This window comes from Sorex fumeus, unplaced genomic scaffold (genome assembly GCF_029834395.1).
Source record: "Sorex fumeus unplaced genomic scaffold, SorFum_2.1 ptg000019l, whole genome shotgun sequence".
NCBI classification, from domain to species: domain Eukaryota; kingdom Metazoa; phylum Chordata; class Mammalia; order Eulipotyphla; family Soricidae; genus Sorex; species Sorex fumeus.
Window position 1 is genome coordinate 39,405,451 of NW_026606076.1, and position 12,393 is coordinate 39,417,843.

General features: G+C 45.3%; 1 protein-coding gene across 1 annotated transcript; it reads left to right on the forward strand.

Moving 5' to 3' along the window:
- Positions 1-9,718: 9,718 nt before the first annotated feature.
- Positions 9,719-10,672, forward strand: LOC130022263 (olfactory receptor 7A10-like). The gene has a single exon (XM_056113013.1). It carries the CDS (start codon positions 9,719-9,721, stop codon positions 10,670-10,672), a length of 954 nt encoding a protein of 317 aa, XP_055968988.1.
- Positions 10,673-12,393: the final 1,721 nt, after the last annotated feature.

The window sequence follows — 12,393 nt, forward strand, 5'->3', positions numbered from 1 at the left end:
CCCAGGAGAAGCTTGTGGGAAAGGGCCTTCCCATCAGGACCAGGAAACTGGACTGGACATTGATGTCTAAATTCCTGGTAATTCATCTTCATATAGAAATTGGAGAAAGGTGTTTTGGCCATGTGATTTTTCTTCATGGTGGGCATTTGGAGCTGTGTTCTTATTTTATTATTTTTTGCTTTTTGGGTCACATCTAGTGAGGCTCAGGGGTTACTCCTGGGATGGACGTTGACGTGTGAGTGAAGAATTGTTTTGGACAATAATACTTACTTGATTCACTTTCCATATTGACAGCAATACTCTCAACCATGGGTGTTAACGGCCAGCATCATTTTATCTCCACCATTCTTGAGATCTCAGTGTTTTTTTTTTTGCACTCTGTATTTCTTTGTTTCCTCTTTTTTTCCTGGTGTGTGTGTGTGTGTGTGTGTGTGTGTGTGTGTGTGTCAGGGACATGCTGTGGTGCTCAGTGCTTAGTCCTGTCTAAGCATCCATATTCGGGGAATCGCTTTCATGTTTGAGTTTCCTTTTTTTTTTTAACTTATTTTTTATTTTTAATTTATTTTTTTTTTTTATTATTGAATCACTGTGGGACACACTTACAAGCTTTCATGTTTGAGTTTCAATCATACAACGATAAAACACTCATCCCTCCACCAGTGCACATTCTCCACCACTAATGTCTCCCCCACCCCAATCTTAACCCTCCCCCTGCCTCCATGGCAGACAATTTCCCCCATGCTCTCTCTCTATTTTTGGGCATTCTGGTTTGTAATACAGATAGTGAGAAGTTATCACGTTTGGTCCTTTATCTGCTTTCAGCACACATCTCCCATCCCGAACGATTCCTCCAACCATTACTTCTTGGCGATCCCTTCTCTATTCCAGTTGCCTTCTCCCCCAGTTCATGAGACAGGCTTCCAACTATGGGGTGATATTCCTGGCCCTTGTGTCTACTGGTCTTAGGTGTCAGTCTCGTATTATGTTATTTGATATTCCACAGGGCTGGAGCGATAGCACAGCAGTTAGGGCATTTGCCTTGCATGTGGCCGACCCGGAAAGACCCAGGTTCGATTCCTCTGCCCCTTTTGGAGAGCCCAGCAAGCTACTGAGAGTATCCCGCCTGCACAGCAAAGCCTGGCAAGCTACCCGTGTCATATATGATATGCCAAAAACAGTAACAAGTCTCACAATGGAGAAATTACTGGTGCCCGCTCGAGCAAATGGATGAACCGTGGGATGACAATGCCCCAGTGCTCCAGTGCATTCACAAATGAATGCAGTCTGTGTCTGTCTCTGTCATTCTTACTCATTTCGCTTAGCATGATCGGGGGATCACTCTTGTTGGTGGGCTGTAGAACCATAGGAGGTTTCAGGGATTGAACTCCGGTCAGCATTATGCAAGACAAAGACCTTCCCCATTGTTCTCTCTCTCTGGCCCCTTCATTTTGATCTGTATTTCTGTGAAAAAAAATAATTAAGAGGACTGGCAGAAGCTGATGGAGCACATATCAATCTTCAGACGTTTTCCCCCTGACACGTTTCCATATCTTCAAGTTGTTGGTGGTTTCTTGGCAGTGTTTGTGATTAGTTTATTGCTTAAAGTTGCATGAGTCACAACATTGTCTATCTTGAGTTTTTTTTTTATGTAGGAGTACTGCTATTTATTCAGCCACTGATTAGCTGATTGAATTGGGCACGAACTCTACCTTACTTTTTTTTCATAATTTCATTTATTTATTTATTTATTTTATTCTTCTAATATTTATTTATTGAATCATTGTGGGAAAAGTTACTAAGCTTTGAGGCTTAAGTCTTGGTCATACAATGATCAAACACCTTCATCAGTACTCATTTTTCACCACCAAGAACCCCAATATACCCCTGTCCCACCCCTCCTAATGCCTGTGAGGCAGATGATTTCTACTGAACTCTTCTCTACATTGATTAGATTCATTATTTTGACAAAAGATGCACCATTGTTGTTTAGAATCCCCCCCCCCAACAACCAGAATTGCTAAAAAGGCATTGTGAAATGCTTTGTTTTCTATCGCTGGTTATGAGAATCATATAATGATCTTGGATTTCTGCAAAGAGTCAGATAATTACGAGATTGTTTTCTGTGCGTCTAGTGTTATGGCTGTGCCGGAGAGCCACTTGTGGGGGGCAACTCATGACCTCGGTAGGGCGTGAAAGACGAGCTGGTACTGGCCCCTTTCCTATGAGACTGCAGTTGCCCTGTCACCACCGGCTCATACCTGGCTTTCCTATAGCTCTGAGGTGGTGGCCACCTTGCTGCTGGGGAGGGAGGGGGGGGGGAGAAAGGCGGAAGGGAGCAACACCCTTTCCCTCCGGGGGAGGCATGGAGCCGTAGTTTAATGCATAGTCCATTCACTTTTCTGCCGCAAGCTGCCGGGCTCTGGATTAAGTCCTTTTGCCTCTGGAGCCAGGGCCGTGCTGGAGAGCCACTCATGGGGGGCAACTCCTGACCTCGGTAGGGTGTGAAGGACGAGTCTCTTGAGGTTTTCATCTCTTTTTTTTTTTTCTTTTTTGGTCACATCTGGCGCAGGGGTTACTCCTGGCTCTGCACTCAAGAATTACTCCTGGTGGTGCTTGGGGGACCATATGGGATGCTGGGAATTGAACCTGGGTTGTTCGCGTGCAAGGCAAACACCCTACATGCTGTACTATCACCCCAGTCCCGGTTATCATCTTTATCCTTGGACAAAACATCACCTTGATGTTCCAGAGGCATTGCTAAAGCCATATGCACACACAGCAGGGCAATCTAGGGGTGATGGATTACTTTCCACAATCATCTTTTGTTTTTGTTTTTTGGTCTGTTTTAGGGCCACACTCAGAGATGCTCAGGAGTTACTCCTGGCTCTGCACATAGAAATTCTCCTGGCGGTGTGCTGGGAACCATATGAATAGCTGTGGAACATTATATACTCCGTATCAGGAGTATATAATGCAAGTGCCTTACCCGTGGAACTATGTCTCTAGTCCCTTTCCGAATACATCTTAATAGGATTCTTCTTGCCTTATATTATTTTCCATTATTGTCCACTAATTATTGAACAGGTGTTCAGAATGATAGTACAGCGATGAGAACATTTGCCTTTTATGCACGGGATCCAGGTTCTATCCGAGGCACCTCATATAGGATATCGTTCATTTACTCCTTATTTTAGGTCTTAATGAAAGACTGGCAGTAATGAGCATGATTGAGAGCTGCAGAGACAGGATTGGAAACCACCATCGCTGTATTTTCTCTCCCCTCACAGCTGGCCTCACACATGGATCCACAGAACCTTACAAGATGCCCCTAGTTTTTCCTCTTGGGACCGTCAGAGGACCCTGAACTGCAGATCTACATATTCGAATGGGCTCTTCCTGTCCATGAACCTGATCACCAGGCTGGGGAACCTGCTCATCATCCTGGCCATCAGCTCAGACCTCCACCTCCACACGCCCATGTCCTTCTTCCTGTCCTACCTGTCCCTTGTGGACATCTGCGTCACCTCCACCTCGTCCCCAAGATGCTGTAGAACATCCAGACACACAGCAAAGCCATCAGCTACACTTGGTTGACTTACTCAGATGTACTTTTTCATCCTCTTCACAGGCCTGGATGATTCCATCTTAGCCGTGATGGCCTATGACCGCTTTGTGGCCATCTGCCACCCTTTCACTACCCAATCATGATGAACCCCCGGCTCTGTGGGCTGCTGGTCCTGGTGTCCTGAGTCATCTGCAACCTAAATTTTTTGTTACAGGCTATAATGGTCTTGCATCTGTCCTTCCCCTTGAACTTGGAAATCCCCCACTTTTTCTGTGACCTCAAGGAGCTGGTGTAACAGGCCTGTTCGGATACATTTCTGAATAACATAGTGACCTAACATAGCTTAGCTGTGCTATTGGCAGGTGGTCTCTCTGGCATCCTTTACTCTTACTGTAAGATCGTCTCCTCTATCCACAGAATCTCCTCGGCTCAGGGGAAGTTTAAAGCCTTTTCCACTTGTGCCTCTCAGCTCTCCGTGGTCTCCTTGTTCTATGGCACAGCCCTAGGTGTGTATGTAAGCTCTGCTGGTGCCCACACTCTAATTCCATCCCCTCGGTGCTGTACGCAGTGGTCACCCCCATGATGAGCCCCTTCATCTACAGTCTCAGGAACCAAGACCTAAAGGGGGCTGTAAAAAGTGTCTTTGGCTGAGCTGCTAACAAGGATTTACCTTCTGGAACTGAAGTAATGATTGTGATCGTGTGCTTCAAAGCGGTGGAACAAGTAATATTCAGTTTGGATCTGATTAAGAAATGGGAGGTTTCGGGCTTTCCTGCAAATTTTATTTCTCCTATTATTTTGTTTGTGGGTCACTCTTGGAGGTGCTCAGGGCTTACTTCCAGCTCTACACTCAGGGATTGGTCTCTCCTGGTGAGGCTTGGAGACCCTAGAGGATGCCAGGGATTGAACTCGGGCCAGCTGTGTGCAAGGCCAGTGTCCTACCCGTTGGACTCTCTGTCCAGTGGCCCCTGTCCAATTTTCATATAAGGTTGAAACTGACCATGTTTTGTGCTCTCTCTGACATCACAGTTGCCTCTTATTATTTTCTTTGTTCATCAATATATTCTCAATCTGAAATCAGAAATTGTTGTCATTCTCAATTCTGCTTCCTGAATTCTCAATTTTGCATTCTCATCATCTGCAGTTTTGTTCTGTTTTGTTTTTTGGATCACTTGCAGCACTGCTCTGGACTGACTCCTGGCTCTGTTTTCAACAGGGATTCCTCCTGTTGGGGCTCAGGGTACCCTCTGGGGTGCTGGCGAGTGATCCTTGCTTTGTGCAAGTTGAGCATTTTACCTGATGTGCTCTCTGACCATCAGCGTCATGCATTTCTTTTTTTTTTTCCTTTTTGGGTCATACCCTGTGATGCACAGGGGTTACTCCTGGCTCATGCACTCAGGAATCATTCCTGGCAGTGCTCGGGGGACCATATGGGATGCTGGGAATTGAACCCGGGTTGGCCGTGTGCAAAGCAAATGCCTTACCTGCTGTGCTATTGCTCCAGCCCTTTCATGCATTTCTTAAGAATGAATTCTCTTGAATTATATATGAGACCGGGTTATAATTTTTTTTTGTGGGGATAGGGGTATGTCACAAACAGATTAGCTCTTACACTACTCTTGCTGATGGAACCCATCAGCTGAAATCCAGGTAAACAGTCTACCTACTGTACTATCTCAAATTAAAAATGGAAAAAAAATCCTCTTAAATTTACTAACAACAAACACATTGTCTTTGGTTACAAGGAATATTAGTATGTTGAATAAAGTTGAAAAGTAAGGTTATTATCATTTTTGTGTCCTTGCTTTGTGTATCAACCAACTGTTCTTCCCAATGTTGTTAGATGGAAGGAAAAAGGCTTCATGTTCATCTCTAAGACTGTGTGTGTGTGTGTGTGTGTGTGTGTGCATGTGTGCCTATAAGTGCTGATGTTGTGTTCTACTTTTTTTTTTTTAATTTCATGAACCTCCTGTTTCTGGGGTTGGTCCAATACAGTGATTGCTGTGGTCGGTCAATACAGGGCATCTCGTTTTGTTCTTTGTTTTGATTCCCACCTGGGTATCTCAGGCCTTCCTCCCGGCTCTGCTCTCAGGAACTACTCCCGGTGGGTATTGGGGGACTGTCTGGATATATGGTGCAGGGGATTGAAACGGGGTCAGCTTTGTTCAAATCAAACACCCCCTACTCACTATACTCTATTTCCAGTCCCCTCTTGGCTACTTTACGGCGAGTCACGTGGAACTGCTTGGTACTCAAACGCTGTGCTGCATCCCAGGATGTAGGATGGAAACACTAGGAGAAGCTTCTGGAAAAGACACTTCTCATCAGGAACCAGGGAACCAGATGGCCATTGACTTCTAAATTCCTGGTGATTCATCTCCATATTGAAATGGGAGAAGGGTGTTTGAGGAATGTTTTTTTTTTCCTCACAGTAGCTCTTTGGGGCTGAGTTCTTATTTTGAGGGTGCTCTCCTGCAGGTATCATAAACACCTCATCCAACATGGTCAAATAGTTAGCTCGGGCAATAACCCCAGGTGAGAAGTACGTTGCAGGGCATGAAGACTGACGGGACTAATGGAATGGAGACACCACACTGTCCCCTCCTCTCAGCTGATACCTTGGGCAAGATCTCTACAGAAATTCAGACAAATCTTCAATAGGGAACAGAGCTCACAATACTTGTAGCTCAGAGAATGGAGTTATGTGAACAATCAGACAACCCTCCTGGGTGTCTGTGAAGAATGATTTCTCAATGAAGCAGCATCACGAAGAGGGTAAAACACTTCTACTGGGGGTTTCGGGGACTTTGTATTGCCATGAGTTTACTATTTTTAGGTTTGTATTTAGGTCACACTCGATTATACTTAGGAGTTACTCTGAGAAAGTTCTTTCTTTCTTTCTTTCTTTCTTCCTTCCTTCCTTCCTTTCTTTCTTTCTTTCTTTCTTTCTTTCTTTCTTTCTTTCTTTCTTTCCTTCTTTTCACAATATTTGATTACATTTAATATTTGAACACCAATCCCACCATCATTCCACCTTCCCACCACCATATTTTGAATATTTCCATCCTGAACCCCAGCCCCTTCTCCAAAGCAGACCGAAAATATTTATTTTATATTGTTTGTTATGAATAAACTGCTGAAAATGATTCAAAAAAGTTTCTTTAGTGGAAATATATATATTTACTCTATATACATATATATGTGTGTATATATATATACATCCCTATATATGTGTGTTAAAATATATTTCTCTCTAAGATTGGTTGCCTTATACTTTAAACTTCATCAAATATGGTGCACTACTCTAAGAAAATTCTTGAGTGCAACCGTAAGCCCTAAGTAATCTACTAATTACTCCTGGTGATGCTCGGGATACAGTATGGGATGCCAGGGATTGAACTTTGGTCAGCTGAGTGCAAGAAAAGTGCCGTCCCCACTCTACTATCTCTCCAGCACTGAGTTCAGTATTTTTAGGACTTATGGGACCTAATCCAGCCAGGACCCTCAGAGCTAGAGTTTGGAGAAACTTTATGTTCAAGGATCTGAGAAAGTGGTAAACTTAGACCTCTGAATGGCAGGAGAGTTGATTGGACGTAAGCGGAAATCACACAATTCACAGAGCTTCTTTCTAAGCCATTCCCGCTGGAAGGGGCATCTGTTGGGTAATGTCCCATTATTTCTGTCCATCTGTCCCCACAGGGAAATTCTGTACAGGGAATGGAGAGCCCCGTGGTAATGAGCAGCAATGGGAAACTTGAATAGCTGCCCTGCTCTAGGTCACAGGTCAGTTCAACCTCACGCGTGCCAGGAAACACTTGTTGCTTCTGGAATCTTGACTCTGGTCCCAGGACTGATGCTGCATACAGCCCGCAATCTTGTGTGGGGACTAAGACGCAGCCCCCCCATCAGCATCCAGGGGACAGCCTGACTCTGACATGGATCCTGCACGCACGGACCCCAGGTGAGTCCTCCTGCCCAGTGGACACTCTCTGATGGTCAAGCCAGGATGCCACAAGCATCGAGCTATTGCCAGTGAGAATCATACAGCCGAATTTTGTGCCCAGAACCCTGTGTGGTTGTGACAGAAAAATTACAGCTTCCTCGCAGAATGTGGGGTGTAGAGAAAACAATCCACGGAGGGATGAATGCTGACATGAGAGTGAAAAATTGTTTTCGACAATGAAACATACTTACTTCACTTTCTATATAGACGGAAAAGCTCCTAACCATGGGTTTTGAATGCCAATATCATTTTTTTTGGGTCACGCCCGGTATTGCACAGGAGTTATACCTGGCTCATGCACACAGGAATTACTCCTGGCGGTGCTCAGGGTACCATATGGGATGCTGGGAATCAAACCCGGGTCGGCCCTACCCACTGTGCTATTGCTACAGCCCCACCAATAAAATTTTTTAAAAATTTATTTTTAATAAAACACCATGATTCACAAGGCTGTTCATTATACAATGGTTTCAGGCATTCGGTGTTCCAACACCGTCAGTGGGTCCTTCCCTCACCAATGCCCCCGTTTTTCCTCCATCCCCAACCTGCCTCTTTAGGCACACAACAAATTGACTTTATATTACTGGCTCCAACAAAACTTTTAGAAATGGCAAATAGAATGATTGGAATCCAATATCATTTTGTCACCTCCATTCATAAGATCTCAGTGTCTTTTCTTTCACTCTGCATTTCTTCTTTTTTTTGGGGTACATATGGTCCTCGGGGCTTACTCCTGGCTCTGCACTCTGCAATCTCTTTTTGTGGTGGGCTCTGTAACCATACCGGTTTCCACGGATTGAACTCAGTTCAGCCCAATGCATGACACATGGCCTGCCCATTGTTACCATCTCTCTGGGCTCCCATTTTGATGTGTATTTCTGTGGAAAAAAAAAAAGAATAGGACTGGAGCGAAAAAGACAGAGCATATGTGAATCCTTATCTATTTCCCCTCCACATTTCCATGTCTTAGAGTCATTGGGGGTTTCTTTGCAGTGTTTGTGATTAGTTTATTGCGAAAAGTTGCATTAGCCACCCATTCTCTTAAGGTTTTCACCGATATCCTTGGACTAAACATCACCTTGAGGTTCAAAGACTTCGCTAAAGCCCTACACTTTCATACAAGGGCAATCAGAGGCTGTGGATTACTTGACCCACAATCTTTTTTCCTTTGTTCTAGGGCCAGATCTGGCAATATGTCTGTGTTACTCCTGGCTCGCCACTCAGAAATGCTCTGGGCTGTGCTCAGGGTACCATATGAGTAGCCATGGATCAAACCAAGTTTAGGAGCATGCAGTGCAAATGCCTTACCTGCTGTACTCTCTCTCAATTCCCCTTCCACACACATTTTATGTATTTTTTATTTTTAAATTATTTTTTAATTTTATTGAATCACGTGAGATAGTTACAAGCTTTCATGTTTGGGTTACAATCACACAACGATCCAACACCCATCCCTCCACCAGTGCACATCCTCACCACCAATATCCCTGGAAACCCCCCCTTTCCCACCCTCCCCTTGCCTCCATGGCACCCATGATTCCCCATAATCACTCTCTACTTTTGGGCATTATGGTTTGCAATACAGACCCTGAGAGGTCATCATGTTTGGTCCATTATCTACTTTCGGCACACATCTTCCATCCCTGATTCTTCCAGCCATCTTTTTCTTTGTGATTCTTTCTCTATTCCAGCTGCCTTGTCCCCTTTGCTCATGAGGCAGGCTTCCAGCTATGGAGCAATCTATCTGTCCCGTCCACACACATTTTAATGGGACTCATCTAGTCTTATTTTACTTCCCACAGTTTTCCATTTAATATTGAACCGGGGGATTGGAGTCCAGTGGGTAGGGTACTTTCCTTGTGTGTAGTTGACTCTGGTTTGATCTGAGGTGCTCCAGTGGTCCTGAGATAGCTAGGAATTATCTGTGAGCACAGAGCCAGGAATATTTCCTGAGCAGTGCCTGGTGTGGTCCAAAATAAAAAAACAAACAAAATATATTGAATCGGAGTACCCCAGGAGATCATTCATTTCCTCCTATTTTATATCTCAATGAAATGCTGGCAGTGACGGAGCTTGACTGAGAGCTGCAGAGAGAGGATTGGAAACCACCATCGCTGTATTTTCTCTCTCCTCACAGCCCATCTCACAGCATGGATCCACAGAACCTTACACGACACCCTGAGTTTTTCCTTCTGGGACTGTCAGAGGACCCTGAATTGCAGATCTACATATTCGGGCTCTTCCTGTCCATGTACCTGATCACCGTGCTGGGGAACCTGCTCATCATCCTGGCCGTCAGCTCAGACCCCCACCTCCACACGCCCATGTACTTCTTCCTGTCCAACCTGTCCTTGGTGGACATCTGCTTCACCTCCACCACCGTCCCCAAGATGCTGCAGAACATCCAGACACACAGCAAGGCCATCAGCTACGCAGGCTGCCTCACCCAGATGTACTTTTTTATCCTCTTCACGGGTCTGGATGATTTCATCCTGGCCGTGATGGCCTATGACCGCTTTGTGGCCATCTGCCATCCCCTGCACTACCCGGTCATCATGAACCCCCGGCTGTGTGGGCTGCTGGTCCTGGTGTCTTGGGTCATCAGTCACCTGCATTCTTTGTTAGAAATCTTAATGGTCTTGCGTCTGTCTTTCTACATGCACTTAGAAATCCCCCACTTTTTCTGTGAACTCAAACAAATAGTGCAGTTGGCCCGTTCAGACACTTTTCTGAATAACCTGGTGATGTACTCTGTGGCTGTGATGCTGGTGGGTGGACCCCTGGGTGGCATCCTTTACTCCTACTCTAAGATCGTCTCCTCCGTCCGCAGAATCTCCTCGGCTCAGGGCAAGTTTAAAGCCTTTTCCACCTGTGCGTCTCACCTCTCCGTGGTTTCCTTGTTTTATTTTACGCTCCTCGGCGTGTACCTGAGCTCTGCTGTGACCCAGAGCTCTCAGTCCAGTGCCATCCCCTCGGTGATGTACACGGTGGTCACCCCCATGCTGAACCCGTTCATCTACAGTCTCCGGAACAAAGACCTCATGGGGGCTCTGAAAAGACTTTTTCACAGAACTGCTACAAAGGGTCTAGTGGTTCAGGACTGAAGAATTTGTCTTTGATTGTAACTTCAGAGTTTCGGGTTCTGGAATGATGACCAGATTGTGGTATCCCCACGCCCTTCTTCTGGGTAGCTCTTTAGTTGTTGTGGTTTTGGCCTACCCCAGGTTGTGCTAGGGCTGACTCCTGGCTCTGTGCTCAGAGAGCACTCCTTGAGGGCTCTGGGGACCATATGAACCTGTATCAGCTAGAGTTGAACTGGACCGTGTTTTGTGATCTCTCTGATGTCCATGTTCCTTCTGTAATCATTTTCCTTCTTTCATCAATTTGCTCTCCTGGCATTCTCAATTCTTATGTGACTTCATTTTTTGTTTTTGTGTTTGGGTCACATCCCCTAATAATGCTTAGGGCTTAGTCTGGCTCTGCTGTGAGGAATCACTCCTGGTGGTTCCTGGGTGATATGGGATGCCTGTGATTGAACCTAGCTTAGCTGTATGCAAGGTAAGCTTCTTACCTGCTGTACTAATCACACTAACCCTCCAACCGCAAGCATTTCTTAAGAACAATTTCTCTTAAAGCACTGGAGTGATACAGAGGGTAGGGTGCTTGCCTAGCATGCAGCCAACCTGGGTTTGACCCATGATACAGCATATGCACCCCTGAGTCTTGCCGGGAATAATTCTTTTGTGTAAGCTAGGAATAAGTCCTGAGAATCACTGAGTGTGGCCCAGAAACAAAACAAAATAAAATAAATCAAAGAAGAAGAAAGAGGAGGAGGAGGAGAAGGAAAAGGAAAAGGAGGAGGAGGAGGAGGAGGAGGAGGAGGAGGAGGAGGAAAATGATTTATCTTGAATGATATGTGAGACCATGCTATTAGTTATTTTTTGGGGGGAGGGGCGCACAACTGGATTAGCTCTGGGGCTACTTCTGGCTTTGCACTCAAGGATAACTTTAGGTCTACGGGACCCTATGGGGGGCTGGGGATGGGAGTTCGTCAGTCATGCACAAGGTAAGCACCCTCCCTGCTGTACTGTCTCTCTAGTTTCATTTTTCACTAGCAGTCATGAGTTTACTACTAATAGGAAGCACATTGCTTTTGGGAGCAAGAAATATTTGTATGTTGAGAACAGAGGAAGATTTGAGATTATTGTCACTTTTATGTCCTTCCTTGCTTCATATATCACACAACTGTTCTTCTCAATGTTATTATGTGGAAGTATATGGCTTCATGTTCATCTGGAGGGCTGTGTGTGTGTGCATGTGCGTGTGTGTGTGTGTGTGTGTGTGTGTGTGTGTGCGCGCGCGCATGCGCTCGTGCCTATATGTGCTGATGCTGTATTTAGCTACTTTTATTTCATGAGCTTCCTGTTTCTGTGGTTGGTCAAACACAGCCCACCCATTTTGTTCTTTGTTTTTACTTTTGGGTCACACTTGGAGGTGCTCGAATATTTCCTCCTGGCCTGAAGTCAGATATTTCTCTTGATGGGGGTTGGGGGACCATCAGGATAGGCAGTACTAGAAAGGAACCCAGTCAGCTTCATGCATGGCAAATGCTCTACCTGCTGTGGTCTCTCTCCATTTTGCTACTTTACTGCCGGCCACATGGAGCTACCTGGTACCCAGGGCTGCTCTGCAGACCAGGATGTACCATGGAAACACTAGGAGAAACTTTACGGAAAGGCAGTTCTCATCAGAAACTGGGGTACCAGAATGAATATTGATGTGTAATTTTCTGGTGACTCATCTCCATTTTAAAGTTGGAGAAAGA

Bases quoted from the DNA above. Each gene is read 5' to 3' on its own strand.
- LOC130022263 (XM_056113013.1), top strand. From the start codon at position 9,719: ATGGATCCACAGAACCTTACACGACACCCTGAGTTTTTCCTTCTGGGA.